Source organism: Chelonoidis abingdonii, chromosome 19, assembly GCF_003597395.2.
Source record: "Chelonoidis abingdonii isolate Lonesome George chromosome 19, CheloAbing_2.0, whole genome shotgun sequence".
Classification (NCBI taxonomy): domain Eukaryota; kingdom Metazoa; phylum Chordata; order Testudines; family Testudinidae; genus Chelonoidis; species Chelonoidis abingdonii.
In genome coordinates, this window is record NC_133787.1 from 3,940,403 (window position 1) to 3,959,933 (window position 19,531).

The 19,531-nt window shown below is 46.9% G+C and overlaps 1 protein-coding gene across 1 annotated transcript in view; it reads left to right on the forward strand.

Moving 5' to 3' along the window:
- Positions 1–19,531, forward strand: part of EDC4 (enhancer of mRNA decapping 4) — a 57,929-nt gene that overhangs the window by 1,484 nt on the left and 36,914 nt on the right. The window contains exons 2-7 of the mRNA XM_032788496.2: positions 4,715–4,871; positions 6,108–6,219; positions 7,340–7,439; positions 8,569–8,758; positions 10,100–10,247; positions 16,024–16,128. Coding sequence (XP_032644387.1) covers positions 4,715–4,871; positions 6,108–6,219; positions 7,340–7,439; positions 8,569–8,758; positions 10,100–10,247; positions 16,024–16,128 — 812 coding nt within the window. The remainder of the gene's footprint in view (positions 1–4,714; positions 4,872–6,107; positions 6,220–7,339; positions 7,440–8,568; positions 8,759–10,099; positions 10,248–16,023; positions 16,129–19,531) is intronic.

Genomic DNA, 19,531 nt, shown 5'->3' on the forward strand with positions numbered 1-19,531 from the left:
ACTCTGCGACTGCCGGAGCAGCAAAGCGCAAATGATTTCTAGCAGCACAGCTAAACTGTGCCAAAATGTTCTCTTGTTATGTTGGAGCAGCCACACTGTACTCTGGGAAATGGCTCTGATGTGCCTTGGGTAGTATCTGGTGTCATGGCATTGAGGATGAGAGCAGCCTTGGATTCCTGACCTACACTGCTCCACTCCTGGGGTGGCCAAAGCATGGCCACAGAGTGCTCATTGCCCCCAGTATACAATGTACCATCTTGATCCATGCAGAAGCCAGGGTTTCTGTGACCCTTGGCTCCATACTAACAAGAAGGTTGCCTTCAGTCTGCCTGCCTAAGGCCCCGGACTCCTGCTCAGTTGCCAACGTGGGTCTTGGCTAGGTAAAGTGTGGGTGTATGTTGACGCACTTCCTGTATGTTAGGAGAGGCCACTGGAGCTGCCTTTGCAACAACTGATGTGCTCGCAGCAGAGCCCTGTTGGAGCTGAGCTCCTCGTGGGTCTCCATGAGGCCCTTTGCAGCTGTGAAAAAGGCTTTGCATCGTGGAAGTGCAGGTGCTGCCACCCATGGTAGTGACTCTGCATCCTGCTGGATTTCTTAACAGTTTGAAAGTTAAAATCTGTGAGTGAAACTGAGGAGCTGGTTCAGCTTAATCCCACCAGCTCCTCAGCCGCTCCAGCTACATTCTCTCTTCATTCTTCTGTTGGGTGTGTAAGTGAAGAGAGATGATTTGGTAAATGGTTGGTAGCAGCTTCTCTTTTCGAATAGTCAGCTACCAGACAGGGCTTTCCTGTGACTGTGGCACCTAACTGCCTGAGAGAGAACCTATGGGATAGATTCTAACCTCCAAATCTAATTCCAGTGCGGACAGTTGTATGAAGGTTGTAGTAGACACACAACCGTGGTCTGAATGAATAGACAATCTTGCTAGACTCGGTCTCTGCACGACACTTCTATTTAGTGTTATAGTGGTACTGCCCTCCTGATTTGTGCAGAGATGCTTCCTATTTCAGCTAGCCTGGTATGATCCAGAGTTTGCTTCTTAATCTCCACCCCTGGGCTGTAGAATCCTCTGCTGCTTCATTCTCCTACTGTCCTCTCTAGTGATATGGGTGCTTGAGCTCCATCTCTTTGCCGTAGTAAGCGGGCAAGTGGAGGTTGTCTGTATGTGGAAGGGTGAACAAGAGACTATAGAGCTCAGAGTTAAGGTTGGCTTGAGCTTCTTAACTGAGGCCTTTTGTACACTAAAGGGAAAAGTCAATCTAAGCTACGCAATTTGAGTTACGTGAATAGCGTAATTCAAATCAGCGTAGCTTAGCTCTATTTACCGTGGGGTCCACGCTATCTGTCATCAATGGGAGACACTCTCCCCTTGCTGCCCCTTACTCTTCTCAATTAGGTGTAGGAAAGGAGTAAAGGGTGAGCGATTAGCAGTCGATTTCAGCGGGTCTTCACTAGACCCACTAAATCGACCACCGATACATTGATCGCTGCATCGTCAAGTGTAGACAGGCCCTGAGAACTTCCTGGCTTATTTGTTTTTCCTTGTCACCCTTAAAGGTTTTGCTGTTGCAATTGTTTGAGAGTTTTTCTTACTGGTGTGATAATTTAGTTGGATCAGTAACCTAAAGAAACTCTGCAATAGAGCTACCTTTAGAATGAATAACCTCCCATGTTCTGGAATGGGAAGTGTTATCCCTTCTGATCTAAAAGTAATCCTCTGCAGCTGTCTCCACAACCTGTTTTCTGTGAGGTATCAGCGACTTTCAGTAGGCCAACATTGCTCCATCAGCAACTCAGATGTCACTCATATCCGTACCTTTCCAGCTCAGCCACAGATGGTTGGGTCACTCTGGTAGCTGCCGCCTTGCCTTTGGGAGTGCTGTCTCTTCTCGCCATCTCCTAGCCTAACTTGGTAGTGCTGGGAGTCTCTTACCCGATGCGTGCCCACTGCTGCTAATGGTGCCAATGTGTTAATTAGTAGAGCTTTTGCTAGAGAGCTGGGCAGCATTCCTTGAATCCTCATCCAAACCACTGCTGGCAGGAGACGGCACACCAGCCCCATCACCCTGTTCAAATGACTGACTTAGTGTGACGCTCTATTTCATACAAACCAGTGTTCCCTTGCATGGGACAGCAGGAACAGTCCTGTGCAAGGAGGTGAGCCTAACACCCGGCTTATGGTCAGCTGCTTTCCTTTCTCTGCAGGATGGTGGTGAATGTGGCTGTCTCATGCTTTCTCCTTGAAGCTATGGGGAAGGAGAGAGGTTGTTCAGGATGACTCTTGTTCCTGTTGATGTGGTTGTTAGTGACCCTGTTCCCCCCACATATGTCTGAGAGTACTGCCCCTGCAATGCAGTTGGCTCAGGCTAGGAATGAGGTGCAAGGGACTAAATGTGATCTTGAACTCCGATGTGCTGCAGTAGGTCATTGTGCCTGCCAGCCATGTCCCCATTGCTATATGATGCTCTTTCTCCCTTCCCCCAGGATTGCATTTTTCTGGCACTAGCAGCAAAGGTGCATAGATTCATAGACTCTAGGACTGGAAGGGACCTCGAGAGGTCATCGAGTCCAGTCCCCTGCCCTCATGGCAGGGCCAAATACTGTCTAGACCATCCCTGATAGACATTTATCTAACCTACTCTTAAATATCTCCAGAGATTCCACAACCTCCCTAGGCAATTTATTCCAGTGTAAAACCACCCTGACAGTTAGGAACTTTTTCCTAAAGTCCAACCTAAATCTCCCTTGCTGCAGTTTGAGCCCATTGCTTCTTGCTCTATCATTAGAGGCTAAGGTGAACAAGTGAGCCTCCACTATCTCTGGGCATGTGAACCTCCACTATCTCTGGGCATAGAGAGAGCAGAGAATTTACCTCCTTTGTAGCATCTCTTGCCACAGCAGATGACAGCTGTGCTGAACAGAGCATTTTTCTGCAGGGGCGACAAGGAAGGGCAGTGTGAAACCAACTAGGATTGCATCAGTTTCATGGTGCTGTTGGACAAGCCACAACAGATGCAGCCCTGACCCTGTGGTAGGGAGTGCAGTCACTCTGTGGCCTGGAGTCTCTGTGTAAAGGATGAATGTAACTGCCATCTGCTCCATGTAATGCCAATTAGCATGGCCCCTGGGCTTCTCCTGAGGGGCCCAGACATCCCCACACTGTGATAATGCAGCCCTGTTTCTGGGATGTTGAATGTGCAGTCTCTGATTCAGCTCCTCTTGTTACATGAAAGCATTCTTTTAAATAAACCTGGAGAATGAATTCTATTCACAATTGCTTCTGCTGGCAGCAGCATTAGCTGCATTCCCTGATATATTAAAGCAATTAACCATCCTGTTTGGTAACTGGAAAGTTTGTCTTGCTTTCTGAGGACGTGCTGTTTGTGAGGGGAGTTATATTTGGGTTCATTACCTTTGCCAATAACAAAGGAGCATTAACCTGTGGTTGCAGGAGCAGCCATTTCACAACAAGACCATTGCAGCAGTTGTTGCCAGGGCAACAGTAAACCAAGTTTCAGTTTTCTGGTCCAGTGAAAATTTCACACAGCTGTAATAAAGAAAAGAAAGTTTGCTGAGGCAAGTGACTGTCAAGTGGCAAGGCACAGTGCCAGGTGGTTTTGGTGCTCGTTCATTTCTGCTTGGGATTGTTAACCCTTAGCCCTACCTACTTGAGGAACTTTGACATGGAAATGTGTCCCTGACATTGCTGGCCTTCTGAAGGCCTCCAGCAGGCCTGGTGACTGGCCGTTACAAAGTGGGGTGAAGTTCCTCTGATTGAAAGGCAACACGTTCCAGGCCAGGCATACAAAGTTAAGGCCATATACGTGCCTTGATTCAAAACAGAGCACCTGCTGATAACAGAGAGAGGTTTGCACAAAGGGTCCGGGGTGCAGTACGATCCTTCTGCGCCTGGTAAACTCAGGAAATATCATAGGTACTTGGAGGCCAACTGCCATTTCTGCTGTTTGTGTTGGCAGTTGCACATGGGATTAGCTGATGTGGATGCAACAGCTGCAGAAGTTATCGGCACGTACTAGGTGCACGGTTGCGAACCCACATTATTTGATGATCTCTCTTTTAGTTTCATTAGGCTTCAGTCCCTCGCCAGTTGAGATGAATGTGGTAGCTCACATCTGTTGTCTCAGGCTGCCTGCAGACTCAGGAATTTACCACCACATCAGTTACTTGGGTCATTTTTGGAAGGCTTCCTCTGCAGCCATAACGACTAGAGGCCTGTTTTTCAATGTGATGCTGGCTGAATGGCTTGAGCTGGCTGCATTTGGTCCACAGGCAGGCATTCGACACCACTGCTGTGTTGGGCATTCGGTAACTTGAGTTTGATGGATTTCTTGGTTATGTCCATTGACTTCTCCTTTTTGTTTACTGAGAAGATTTATCCTGATGGGAGAAGAGCTAAACGACCTCTACACCACTGTGTAGCACATGTTCTCTTGAAACATGGTGTTCTCTCCTACTGAGTCAGCACACCCTAGCAGGTAGGGTAGTGGCACCTGATGTAAGGTATTTCACACTGCTACTCCTGTATCAGTGGGGTAGCAATGTTAGTCTGGATCTGTAAAAAGCAACAGTGAGTCCTGTGGCACCTTAAAGACTAACAGATGTATTGGAGCATAAGCTTTCGTGGGTGAATACCCCCTTCGTCAGACGCATGCTACTCCTGGATTAAATATTGCGCATGTTGTTTTCATTTAGGTTCAGTGAATGAAAACCAGAGGCCACCCAACTCGTTCAACGGGGACTTGAATGGGCTGCTGGTGCCAGACCCCGTTGCAGCTGGAGATGGAGCTCCCTTGGCTAAGCCAATGCTCCGAACTGTTCCTCTGGGAACCCTGCAGGAGAAGCAAGTCATGTAAGTGTTCCCCAGGGAGGGTGGAGGCTGAGCACAGGGCATCGGTAAGGGGAAGCTCAGTCTGAACTTGGTTCTCGGTCTGAGAAGAGTGGACAAACCTGGTTCTTAGCTGTGAAAATGAGGTTGAGGTTGTGAGCAATTCAGCAGCCAATCCTGTCTCTTCGGACAACCTGGGTCCATGATTTTACTGGTCAGTGAGGAAAGGAGGAGTTCTGATGCTGAGTAATTCTGATGACAGGCCTAGAGCAGTAGGGCCTGCTGCATAGCAGGAATGAGGAGCGTTGGTAGAGCTGTGTGGGGGAAGAAGGAGCAGGGTGTGCCACATGTCAGGATTAAGGAGCATCAGCAGAGCGCTGTGATGAGTTCAGGACTTGTGTAGTGGGGGTGCCGGGGATCAGCCGTCTGCACTGGCAAAGGTATAGATGGAAACATGCCCATATATGGAGACTTCAGCTACCTCATGCCCTCTGTCACTTGCATTATTAACTCTGAATTTTTCAGGCTCTGACTTCAGGTATCATGCAACAGCAGAACAGGTCAAGTGATTACCTGACCCTCCGCTAAATAGGAGAATAATTAGGTGTATCTGTGAACATACACAGATGTGTGTTAATTAGACAGAAGGGCGTGTCCGTGCATAGTGGATCCAAGGCTATTTCTCCAAAACATGAGTGATACAAGAAGTGCTCCTAGGAGCAGCCCATTGGTCTGTCCACACGCTCTAGTTCCCTGCCTCCTGCATTGACTCCTCAGCATTAGGCTTTCTTGCCTGACGAGCTTATAGTTTGGCTTTTCTGAAGACCAGCTGTTGCCAAGTTCCTTGTTTCTGAGCTGTCCTGGGGAATTGCCTAGCAGCATGTTTCACTGCCAGGGTTAGCTGCTTGCTTGGCATTGGGCCAGCTGCATCTCAGAGGTATTTGGAGTGTGGCCCAAAGTAGCTCAGAGTAAATCTATCATTTGGAACAAAGAATGGATAACTTGGCTATGAGAGAACTCTCTGGGGGACTTAAGGAGGAGCAAGCCAGGCCTCTGTGCTTGCTTCTGCCAAAGAGCAGTCTTTTGCATGAATGAATGGCCCTCTTTGGTACTGGTCTTCAGCATGCACCCTGGAAGCTGCCCAGAAGTCTCTCTGAGTTATGGATTAAAATGGCTACCAGCAATACCTATGCTGGGTTCCCCTCTCACGGTCCCAGAGAGGCCGGGTGTGTGAGCTGAGCTCTTTATTTCTCTTAAAAGCTGCCTTTCTGGAGATGACAGCTCCACCTGCGTGGTGATATCGGCAAAAGACGTGGAGATTGTGGCCAGCAGTGACTCTAGCATCACCAGTAAGGCCAGAGGGAGCAACAAGGTAAAGGGGAGGGTGTATCTAACCTATGTATCTCATCCCTGCAGTATCTGTGCACCCTCCATGGAGCGACAGACAGAAATACCTCTTTTTCTGCCTGGCTTGGAGGAGGTAACAGCTTGCTTGGTTATAGGGGTGATTGAAGAACTTACTAAAGGAAGCTGAGTCAGATGAGGTTTGCATGTAACCCTGACTATGCTGGGGCCTGTGCTCCTGTGTTTCTCTTGCAGGACTGAGTTCTATAGTCAAGGGCTAGCTCTGTGAAATACCCTTTCCTGCACTCACAAGCCTTTACCTATTGGCCAGTGGTTTCCTTGGTCCAGTGAAATGTAGCTGCTGTGGGAGGTCATGGAGGGAGAAGTTCCCTCTTGGATAGCTAGGGCCACTTCCAGGGAGGCCTTTGAATGAACTCTGTGTTGAGGGCCGAGCACCAGCATGTATTTGTGGCCATCTGTGTTGCTCAGCAGAAGCTTTGCATCGCTCAGAGCTTTTCCAGAGCCTGTGGCTTCATGCCTAGCTATGAGCTGCAGTGATGGAGCATGTGAGTCCCCTTGGCCACCTCCGGTGTGACAGGATGGGATGGAATCTGCCAGGCAATCTCACATGGAAGTGGGTGTGTTTGCTGCCGTGACTCTCCTCGTCCCTCTTAGTTCTTTACTTTGCACCTCCTGCAGGGGTGGCACTTACCAAGTTGGGCCAGCCCCCTGTGTGAGACCTTCCTGGATCCCCAAGAAGGGAATCCTGAAGCCACAGTGAAGCTGCCCTCACCCCAGGGACTGAATGGTGCCTTTATCCCAAACACCCTTTCTGCTGACTTTTAAGTGGGATCCCAGACTTGGCCTCAATCCCTGTGCTAGCATCTTTCCGCACTAGAGAATCGTAGTGGCAGTTGCCCCAGTGCAAACAGCATTCCTCCCTGCAGGAGCAGGGATGCTTCAGCAGCTTCGCTGGCAGTCTCTTCCTATACGCAGGGCTGTAGTGCGCCTGCTTCGCTCTGAAATCCCACTGTGCAATGGCCGACTGCCGGCCAGAGCATTACCCTTCTCCTTTGGTGGCTTTATTGCAGATATTTCTGTTTCTTTCACTTTGCCTTAGCTGCTCTTTATTTCTTTCCTCCACCTAGGTAAAAATACAGCCGGTAGCCAGGTATGACTGGGAGCAGAAATACTACTATGGCAACCTAATAGCTGTATCAAACTCCTACCTGGCATATGCCATTAGAGGTGAGGACCAGTTCCTGCTGCTTTGTGTGTGTGATTTGTGTTGGGCTCCTCCTGCGTATTTCAGTTTTTACCAGTGCAACCAAACGCTGGGTGTGGAGCTCACCATTTCTGGTTCCAGTCTTGGGGGTGTTATTGTGGGTTAAGTGGATTTGGGAGTAGGGATGGGGCTGGAGCAACAGGAATGGGTGGATTGAAACACTAAAAGTTGGGTACAGCCCCTGGGTCAGGAAGAGTCATTGGAGTTAGAAATGTGAGACCGGAAAAAGCCCACGTGGAGGCAGCGAGCAAGGAGGGTGAAGCTGAGAGATTGTACTGGGATTAGCTGTGTCCCTAAGAGCGGACACTTTCCCAGGAAAAGGGGAGGAGGTGGGATGCGCCCTGCAGGAGGGGTGCATTGAAACCACAAAATTCAGTAAGGCTTGGGAACAGCGTAGGGAGTTGCACACTTCCAGAATAGCATGAAGGGAAACTAGGACATGTGTATGAGTTAGTTGCTGCAGATGCTGCTCCTGTCACACTCTTCCCCCTGGGGTAAGATCTGGGTGCTGTTTGTTCTGGAGGTGGGGCTCTGTGAAACTGAACAGAGTCAATAAGCCATTCCAGAGCTGGGAGTCCATAGAAACATGATTCTATCCACTGGAAGTTGGTCACTCCTCCAGGGTAGCCCTTCTGCTGTAAACAAACCTTTCTCCCTGGATAAGAACAGATATTCCCTGAGGACAGAGAGCAGCACAGACACTTAGAATGAATTGATATGCTTAAATTGAGAGCAGTCGTGTCATTTAAGGTAAAATTTAGAAGAAACAAGCCCACAAAAAAGTGGCACAGTGCGGGAGTGTGGTTCTGGTGCAGTTTATAAGGAAAGATCAGCTTCTGCAGGACGTGTGGAACAGGCTTCTGATCATCTGCAAGAATGACATCTTGTTGGGCCTGCTCTGTGGCCTCTTTCTCTGCCCTCACCCATCACTTGTTGGGATGGGCGTGCGGACGGGGCTCGTCAGTGTCTCGATACTGTTTGAGGGCCAGCAGGGATGCTGAAAACTGGAAGGTGGCTGCTGAGGCCAGAGGAAACCCTGTGAAGAAAGAGCTGACAAGCGTTGACTCATCTCCTTTGTGTTCTCCTTTTTAGGTGCCAGTAATGGCTCTGCTATGGTGCGGGTGCTGAGCATCAGCACTGCCGAGCGGACCTTGCTGAAAGGATTCACGGGCGGCGTGGCAGACCTGGCTTTCGCCCATCTCAACTCCAACCAGCTGGCCTGCCTGGATGAGGCTGGCAACCTCTTTGTCTGGTGCCTGGCCATGGACAATGGGAAAATCCAGTATCTTATTGGAATAAACTCAGTGGTAGTATTTGTGTAGCAGCAACACACTGATGGAACAGCAAAGCCAGGCTCAATTTCAGAGTCTTTACAAAGGGACTTTTTATCTGATTTTCCTGTGTGTTTATCTCCTGTTTCCCTTAGAGCTTGGCAGACAAGAAGCCTGGGTAGTCTTGCTTCTCCCATTAAGGATCACATGACAGTGGCCAGCCAGTCAGCCAGCGAATAAGAGATGATAGGTAGAGCAGAGATAGGCCCTAAAAGGCCTTGAAAGTGAAGATGAGCAGCTTATGTTTGAGCCGATGAAGAGGGGGCCAGTGGTGAGATGCAAGGAGAGGGGTGATATGTTTATGGCAGCATTCTGAATGGGTCTGAGCAGGGCAGGGTTGCATTTGTCAAGGCCAGAGGAAAGGATGCTTCCATAATCAAGATACAAGAGGATGAGAGACTAGACAAGAGTTTGAGCTGTGTGTTCAGACAGGAGTAACTGGCAAGGAGGGGTTTCACCCTGGAGCCCCATGGACTCCTGGCTCGCCCAGGCCTGTTCTGTGTTGCCATCTGGATCACATTACAAGTACACTGGCCTACATCTGTCTGGCTCTATCTATATTTTTCTGCTTCCATGGCTCTGGGAAAGAGGGCTGGGATGCAATTACCCCAAAGCCCATCTTTACTGCTTTTTTTGGTCTGCTTGAAGTGAGTCACTGGATTTTAGTGTTGTGAACCTCTTCCTTTCCTGACGGTTACTTCTCCAGTGTTCCTGGGAAGCATGTTACTTTATACATCAGGTCACAATTTTCCAGCCTTATCGTTGATGTATATAACTACTTCAAAAAGGGAGTGAGGGTGACCCGTGGCGTATTGTGATTATTTAAAGTTCTGTGTGTGGGTATATGAATTGGATCACTCTGTGTGATTGGGATGGCCTTCATGCATCTCTTTCCATTGTTTTTTCAAGTAATACCACAGTGCTGGGTGAAATATTAAAACCAGAGTCAACTCAGCTTCCAGCCCTGCAAAACAAAAAAAGCTTAGAATTTTTCTGATAACGTGCAAATGTGACCCTAATCAGTTTCTTTGCTGTGTCTGTTCATTCTTGTATGCAGACAATAAGTGAAATTTACAAGGATCTAAGTGTCACTTGTGAATGTCACTTTCTTGCCAGTGGAGGTAAGGGACCTGCCTCTCTCACCAAGGTCCTTGTAACTGGTTTCTGTGGATAGTAATTCAGAACTAAAAAGCACTAATTGTTTTAGACATCACAAGGATCCATCCTGAGAGGATTATATCTGAACTCTAGTAACAGCCAGAACTGTGTGTTTTCCTTAACGCGGTGATTAGAGAGGAGATCTTGGTGAACATAAAACGACCTGAGGGCACCCCGCTGAACAGCTTCCGGAGAATCATATGGTGCCCCTTCATCCCAGATGAGAATGAGGAGAGCGGTGAAGAGGGCAGCCAGACATTGGCGTTGCTGCACGAGGACAGGGTAAGGAGGCCTGTGGGTCTTACTTGAAACGTTATCCCCTATTGTAATCCCAAGAAAGACTGTAATCCTCCTCTGGGTAGCTGGATTGAAATGTGGGTATGGTCACATGATGGGAAAGTAATGGTTATGGACTACGCTAAATAGCAGAACCCTTCCATGTTAATGAACCATGTGTTCAGGAGAGACCTGAGGCTGGATTAGCGATGAGGGTGCCGCAGGTGTGCGGTAAGGTATATTGGTAATGCCGTATGCCTCTTCCTGATTTCTAGCCAGTGTTGTTAAACATTGACTGTTGTGAACACACAACAGAACTCAGACTGTGGTGCCTTTGTAAAATAAAAGGGGCCTTCTGCTGGATTCTGCCTTTCCTGTCACTTTGATTGCAGTGAGCAGATGCTCTTGCTGACACAGCCTTCATAGTGCATATGGTATTGTTCATAATAAAAATGTTGGAAACGGCAATTATATTGAGCACCTAAAGTGTTCTCTGAGGTGTGCAGGCATGGAAGCCCATGGCCGCTTCCCCCCGGAGCAGAGTCAGAGGGGGCAGAAGTGACAATAGTCGGACATACCTGACTCATGTGAGGTCCTTGTGTTCCAGGTTTTTTGTTGAACCTAAGTGAATATGACATGGTAGACAAACCGGACTGCTCCTGTTTAGGATCATGCTGGTTTCTAAATTAACTGTGGCCTCTTGAGAGTATTGTGATGGACAGTTCTGGGAATACCTTTGCTCGGCATGCAGTCATATCAAAAAGCAAATGGGTTAAGCTGTGTCAAGAAAAGTCTAGAGAATAGTACAGAAAATATTATGCCACTCTGCAGATCAGGGGTAAAGCTTCTCCTTAAATAGGAAATGTTCAATTCTCAACACTTCTTTTCAAAAAGGAAATATCAGAAACAGAGAGGGGAACTCAGATTAGATGCATGAAATATTTCCACATGAGGGAGACCGAATACCAAACCATTTAGTTTAGAAAGCTGAATAAGTGAGCCAAAGACCCCATTCAAAGAGCCTTAAGACTGCAAAGCAAAGCATTCAAAAGTCAGGAAATGCCCAGACTAACTTTCCCCTGTGACTGCAAGTTAGCATGGCACAGTAAATTACATGATTTGGGTTTCTCTGCCTGCTGAGTCTCCAGATCAGACAGTGAAGGAGGCTGGAGCCCTCAGCACCCCTTGAGCACAGCAGAAAGTGAACAGTGTTTGGTGAATGAGGAAGGATGATCTTGTGGATGAGGCCCTGCAATGAGTCTCAGAAGATGTGGCTTCAGTTCACACCTCAGATCTGGGCCAGATGCTTAATCTCTCCGGACAAGAGTTTCAAAAGTATCCAGTTGTTTGAGGTGCCTGCATTCTTAGTGCTTTAAGACACCTCGGAAGGACTTGATTTTCAAAAAGTCCTGCACACCAGCCATTTGAAAATCAGGCCCTTTTAAAGTGTATCAAGTTAGACACCCAAAGTTGAGGCTCCCCTAATCGCAACAGGTCACTTCTGAAAATCTTGGCCTCTGGGCCTCAATTTCCCATCTGTAAATAGGGATGACACTTTCCTGCCTCGCAGAAGCATTGAGAATAAATTCACTATGTGCTTGTTGAGAGGCCCTCAAGCACTTCAGTGACGAGGTTCATCGGACTCTCATTCAGGGAGGTGCTTGAATGGTGTGAAGTGTGAAAATAAACATGGACTCCTTGTGCAGAGCACTGCCTGTTCGGTGCCCTGAATCAGGTGGGGGCCTCATTGGAACAATACGTGATCTGTCTTGTAGTGCATATGCATAAGGGGGCAGGAGTAAGTTTGCTTGAGCAACCTCAATTTGGACATTTCTTACCTATTTATTGTTCACTTTGCAGCCTTTGTGTTTTTCTAATGGAGTTTTTTAAATGGAACTTGATTGAGGGTTGTTTTATAAAAGGAAAAGCAAATGCTCAGACACATCTCCTGGATAGCACTAGAATGCTATGTGTTGCACAGTCGCTGCCAATGACATGGAAGGAGACAGGACTCCCTTGGAGACTTTCCATCTTCCATATGAATGCGCATCTGCTACAGGGAACATAAGAACGGCCATATTAGGTCAGACTAGAGATCCATCTAGCCCTGTCTTCCAACAGTGGCTAATGCCTGATGCTTCAGAGGGAATGAACAGAGCAGGGCAATTATTGAGTGATCCATCACCTGTCATCCAATCCCAGCATCTGGCAGCCAGAGGCGTAGTGACATCTGGAGTATGGGGTTGTGTCCCTGGACATCTTGGCTAATAGCCGTTGATGGACCTATCCTACATGAACTTAATCTGTTTTTTTTTTTTTTTTTTTTTTTTTCTCGCTTTGCCCATTTATACTTGGCCTTCACAACATCCCTTGGCAATGAGTTCCAGAGGTTGGCTGTGTTGTGTGAAGAAGTACTTCCTTTTGTTTGTTTTTAAACCTGCTGCCTGTTAATTTCATTGCGTGACCCTTAGTTCTTGTGTTATGTGAAGGAGTAAATGACACTTCCTTATTCACTTTCTCCATACCCAGGTCTATAGGATCATGACTGATCATATCCCCTCTTACTCATCTCTTTTCCAAGATGAACAATCACGGTTTTTTAAATCTCTCCTCATATGGAAGCTGTTCCCTACCCCAATCATTTTTGTTGTTCGTCTCTGTTCCTTTTCTGATTCTAATCTGTCTTTTCTGAGGTGGGGCCACCAGAACTGCACGCAGCATTCAGGATGGGGTGGGATGTACCATGGATTTATATAGTGGCATTATAATAATTTCTGTCTATCTATCCCTTTCCTAATGGTTCCTAACATTCCGTTAGCTTTTTTGGCTGCTGCTGCACATTGAGTGGATGTTTTCAGGTAACTATTCACAATGATGCCAAGATCTTTCTTGAGTTGTAACAGATGATTTAGATCCCATCATTTTGTACGTATAGTTGGGATTATGTTTGCATTTATCAACACTGAATTTCATCTGCCATTTTGTTGACCAGTTTTGTGAGCTCCCTTTGTAACTCTTTGCAATCAGCTTTGGATTTAACTGTCTTGAGTGATTTTGTATCATTGGTGAACTTTGCCACCTCACTGTTTACCCCTTTTTCCAGCTCATTTATAAATATGTTGAACAGGACTGGTCACAATACAGATCTCTGGGGGACCCCACTATTTACCTCCCTCCATTGCAAAAACTGACCATTTATTTCTCCCCTTTTTCTGCCTTTTAACCAGTTACTGATCCATGAGGGGACCTTCCCTCTTATCCCCTGGCAGTTCACTTTGCGTAAGAGCCTTTAGTTGAGGGACCTTGTCAAAAGCTTTCTGAAAGTCCAGGTACGCTATATCCATTGGGTCCCCTTGTCCACATGTTTGTCTGAATAAGGCTTGACTGAACCATCTGGTACAGGGGGTTCAAACATCATAGTGGATCACAATTTAAGAGAGTCAGTTTTGTATGACTCCCTTCAGTCCATCACAGGGTCATCCAGCCACTTCTCCCTCCTGCTTGGGATGGAAGTACAACAACTGTGGCAACTACAGCAAGTGCTTACATGGGAAACAAATATCAGGAGATACATAGTGTAGTTTAGTGAATGGAAACGGAGAGAGCTCAGAGCATGTGACCAGAAAGGTCTCCATGGCCCACAGTTTGGGAACAGTTTAAGCAGGTATTACCATCAAAACTGGTGAACAGAGCACATGGGAGTTGTTGTTCAGTAGACGATTGTTACCGAGGTTTGGATGAAGTACACATTTTCCTGTGCAAAGTGCCACTGTCCCAGATCTGTCCTGGGCAATTCTCATGCTCCCATCACCATGGTACCTAGATGCCAATGGGAAATGTCTAAATGGAGATGCTTGCTTAGTAAGTCCAGTGGGACTCTAAGAATAATGTTCATCAGCGTTGCATCATCTTTTCTAGATTGCTACTGAATGCTGTGGGCTGCTTCACGTGAGCCTGCTGTCAGCTGCAGCTTCGTAGTCTCACTTTCAAGAGAGGCAAATGGAATGCTGTGTCAAAAATAAGATTCAGGTCTGAGGGATACTCGCCAAAGCAGACATTAAAGGCTCGTCTGTACAAACACTTAGCTCCTAGCAAGCTGGGGGGTGAATCTACCCTGCACTAGTCTGGTGCAGACTGTCCGTGTGTACCCCGCTGATGTATATTAACAGTTTGCTATTGTGCTTTAATCTAGATCTCTTTGAAACAGGACTAGATCGACGCGCATTCACCAACTGTTTGTGTACGTCAGCAGGGTCCACATGGCCTGTTAGTCTATGTCAGACTAGTGCATGTTACAGTCACACCCCCGCTTACTGCAAACTAAATGTTCGTATAGAGAAGCCCTTAGAGTGGATTCCTTGGATAGGAGTCTCATCTCCAGTCTGCTGCTAGGTAGGGACAATGCTCAGCATTGATATAGTAGAGGGAGTAACCCACACATCAGTGAAATGCACAGATGGCACAGAATGGGAAGAAGCTGTGAACCAGAAGTATGGCAGAAAACTAATCTAGGGCTAGCAAGACTAGAAACATAGGCAGAAATTAATGTGAGACACGAGCGGGTGGGGGAATGCAGCTAGTACATCAAGGGAAAAATAAACAAACCTCCTCTCGGGAGGAATCCCTCTGGAAAGCAGCAACACCGAAGGGCCCTCAAGATGGCAGAGGGCAGCAAGCAAAACACGGATCTGCAATGTGGTAGGGCAACGAAAAAGTGAATGTGGCTTTGGCCTGTATGCACAGAGGCATCATGACACTGTCCCTTTAAAACAGTTAAATCCATAGAGCTTGGCAGCGAAAGCAGTGTAATAGTTGAGGGATGGGAATGCCAAGGCAGGAGAATGAGTGATCCGTGGAGTATAATAAAAACGGGATTAAGTTAAGGGGAAAATAAAGGCTTTGTATCTGGAGAAAAATTTCACTAGCAGGAAGTGGTCAGGCTACAAAGGAAAGGAGTGGGAATCCACCACTTGGGACACTACTAGTGCTAACTATAAAATGTACAGTAGGGAATAATCCTGGTGGGCTGGATGGGATGGACTAGGCCAGTCTTCCTCTGATCCTTGTGCTTTGGTCTCTGCTTTTCCCACTTAGCATGGTGGTTAACTAAAAGAACCCTTCTTAAGCACTCAAGTCGGTTATGCACCTAATTTAGCTATTCTCCAGGTTCTTCAGTCACTGCAGTAATGAGAAATCTGAAAAGGAACTGAATGCCTGGCTACTGGGGCGTCACTGCATCCAAATCTGCCCTCATGCACAGTGCTGAGGAGGAGCAATCTACCCATGGATGCAGGGCACTCAGAAAACTGGATGCTTGAGTCTGATGTTGTCTTACTCGCCACAGATGTCAGGACAGAGGGCACCATCTAACCTATATAAGGGATACCTGTGCTGAGGATTGTCCTCTTACCCTGCACGCTCTTCAGAGCCCCTGCACTAGGCTGATAGGTTCTTCTGATCGATGCTCCCCAGGCATTAAGCACAGCACAGCGCAGGGATATCGGTCCAAATTTGGATTCCCCTACATGACAAGGCTTGTGTTGCCCCTAGGCCTCTGAGGCAGCTGCATGAGGCTGGATGTATCATTGCTGTGCCCAAAAGCTGTTTTGTGTTTGTGTAGCTCTGATGGAATATATTGCATGCGGCCCAGTGCTGCACTGGCCAGAGGTGGCAGCTGGACGAGAGGGTTCATGGCAGCTGTGACTGTGTTAGGAGCCGGGGAGGTCTCAGGCACTGGCCTGCAGGCATGCACATGTACTGATTTCTCCTTGTTCTCCTCCAGGCAGAGGTTTGGGATCTGGATATTATCCGAGCCAACAACAGTTCGTGGCCGATGGAGGTGACTAACATCAAAGAGGGCTTCATTGTGGTGAAAGGCCACAGCACGGTAAGAGCACTGCTGCCTGTTGTTTTCTAGAGCCCTCTGGTGGATGATCTTCTCAGAAAAGCAGTGTGGGGACAGGCGAGTCACTGACACACCAAAGTTGATCACTGGGGCACTTGGCATGTCATTTTTGGTCTCTGTGGCATATCTTGAACCCTTAGCTCCCTCAACTTTCTGTTCTAAAGAGTTAGACTGTTACCCCACCTTACGTAAAGATGGTGCCACCTGTTAGAATATAGATATTCAGGCCTGTCTGCAAAGGCCAGCTGTGCGGACTGTTGGTGAGGGGGACTTACCGGATGCCACTCACCTATTCGATGCGATGCATCCGAGTCACCGGTACCAAGATGTTAGGGGGCTTATTTTTTCACCCTTCTACTTCCCTGCTCCTTCTCGCATGAACAGAGAGCAACAATACCCGAAGTCCAAAAGCGCACACAATTCAATGTTTATTGGGGTGAACTTCCAGCAAGCATGATTTCAGTTTCCTTCCTTAGTGTCCCCCTTCCCAGCTTTGATACCACAGAGCCTTGCATGTGTCCCTGTTTCTCTTCCCATTCCCTGTTCCCATTTCCCCCTTTAGCAAAACATGATCCCAGTTCCCCCATCCCCAGTCCCTGTTCCCATTTCCCCCTCCCCCTTCCTGAATGACTGCAGACTATATAATAAAACCTCAGTTTTGCTTAGCTATACCTTAACCAATCATTTTACTGAAATTTAACTAACCAATCCTAACATATTGTAACATGCTTATTTAACCAATTATATCCCACCACCTTAATTGGTTTACACCCAACAATATTAATTATACAGCAGACACAACCAGTCACAGAACCAGACACAGACCATGCAAATAAACATACAAAACGATACACAAGTGAGGATTTTACAACTACATCTATATAGACATAAGGGTTTTCCAGCTGTGTCTATTGATAAGTGAATTCTTGCCAGACGGGATGCTATCAAACTAAGTTTCCTTTTACATCTTCTAGTCTCTTCCCTTTCTCTGGAGGTGATAGAAATATCAGGACAATATTGTATTCCTAACAACCCAGTAGCACCTTATTTCAATGTAACTAGTTTAAAATGTAAGGATTTGACCATACGCTTCCCAGCTTATGGCTGCCTTTGCTGCTTAGCCGAAGAACCAGGCCTCGTACTGTTACAGTAACAGAAGGCCATTACAAAAACAAACAGTAACTTTTAATTCTTTCTTCTATACCTCTGTAACTAGCGAAGTAATAAAAATACATCTAAATTCTTAAAATATAGACCTTTGCAAACAGGCCTAAATATCTATATCCTAACACTGCCCTGAGCTGCTGTCAGTGGCTTAATGTTGAATGAATGTCTCTGCCATTGCCGAGCTGCTGAGTCATCTGTCTGGCATTCCTGAACATTGCAGCATAAATACCTACGTTCATATCACTTGTTGAAATCAAAGGTAAGCAGGGCTGTGATCGTGTCCGTAGCTCCTTATGCCCATTGGTCCTCGTAGGCGTTGCCTGCGGGGCTGGTAAGAGCAGACACTTCCAGGAGACAGACACCTGCTGTGTCCCTCATAATGGAGAGGCCGGACTGTCACTTCTACAGTCTGTCTTGCAGGATAAGCTCATTTGCACCTCGACGGTACGAGTCACTAAGCAATATGGTGGGGACGCCATCGTTCCTGGAAACACAACAGTGTTTAGTGGCTCAGCCATTTTCAGGAGAATCAGATTGTCCTGCAGTTTCTGCTTACGGGCTTAGTGGGCAGTTCTGCAAACATAGGAGAGTGGCAGGTGAGCCTGCATCTCAAAGCAACCCTAATTTTTGTTGCAGCCAAACCAGCCAAAAGCCACCTCTAGAGAAATGCTGTATTGGCCCATAAATGTTTTGGCTGTTGGCGATAATCAAAGGCCAAATTACTTACCCAACCCAATGGCTCTTGTGGAGCATGATACTCAATCCTTTTGTGTGGATCTTTGTGATTACCTTAGAAGTGTACGACTTATCAGGTAGACCCTCAAAGTTCAGCTGCCCTGAGGGTGTGAAAAAAGCATTCAGGCTCTTTGGCTTTTGCCTTCTCAACAGCAGCTCTCTTCTGATGCTCTCACAGCTACCCTTCACCTTCTCAGACAGAATGGGGGAACTATGACAACAGGAAGGATAAGAATGTACATGTAGGAAAAGTTATGAACTCCGTTTAGCAGACTTCATTGGGTGTGGTCTTTGGAGACCTTCGTCCTACCATTACAAGGAGTTGAATGGGATCGAAGGATCTCTTTCATCTCTGACTTCTGTATCACATAGGGCTTAGTTCCCATTAAACTGCAATCGATTTCTGAAATTGTAGGAATGCAGAGAACTAATTACACTGTAAGGGGATGCTGTCAATGTGTATAAGATGCATCATTCGTAAATGTGCATATATAAGATTTTCAGAGGTACCAGAATGACTTGGGAACCATTCCCGCTGGAAGTCACTTAGGTGCTTTTGAAAAACCCATCTGTAGACAATGAGTGTAATTTAAGATTTACAAATCCTATTCGTGATATTTCTAAAGACTTGTCTAAGCACCAGATACAGCTTTAGCGATACGGGAGTAGTTCTGCTGGTACAACTGCTAGTGTGGGTGAAGTTATACTGGGAAAGCTTATTCCTGAGAAGTAAAGACACCTTTATGCTAGTATAATTGTGTCTACACTAGAGGTTGTAGCAGTAGAACTACATTTGTACAAAATCACACCTCTGTCCAGTATTTGTACTGGTACAAAACCAGTGTGTAGATTAGGCCTAAATATCAGTAAAAACATTTCAGGTGTCGAACAGGTGATTGTGTGAACCTTGGATGCATTAGATCCTGCAAGGAGTAACAATGAATGAGTTTGGTTTCACTCTCCATAGTGAGTGAAAGGTGAAAAGTAAATAAAACTGCATCACGGGGGAAAGTAAATGAGAATTGTACAATTTCTTCTTCGAGGGATGGTCCCTGTGTGTATTCCACACGTAGGTACACATGCGCACCACATGCCTGAGATCTTTAGAAAGCGTGTCTGCACATGCACAGTTGTTCTCCTTGTGCTCTGAACCAAGGGCATAAGGGGTGGTGCGGACCGGTGCCTCTCCAGTTCCTTCTGACCACCGCATGGCCTGAGTCAGAACCTTCTGCATCCGCAGCTGCTTATTTTGACTGCTTCAGTCTGTGAATATTGTAAATAGTTTTAGTATTCTTCTAGTCTTAAGTATGAGTGTACGTCCGTAGCTGTTTTTCCCCCCACTTCAGGCAAATGCTCCCCAGGAGACTAGAATTATGCCCAGAGTACTGTGGTTTAAGAACTGTGTGTCCTGCCCCTGCTCCTTTTCAATGAGCAAGGAACACCAACGCTGCCTTTACTGACTAGGCTAGGCTCACATCTCAGC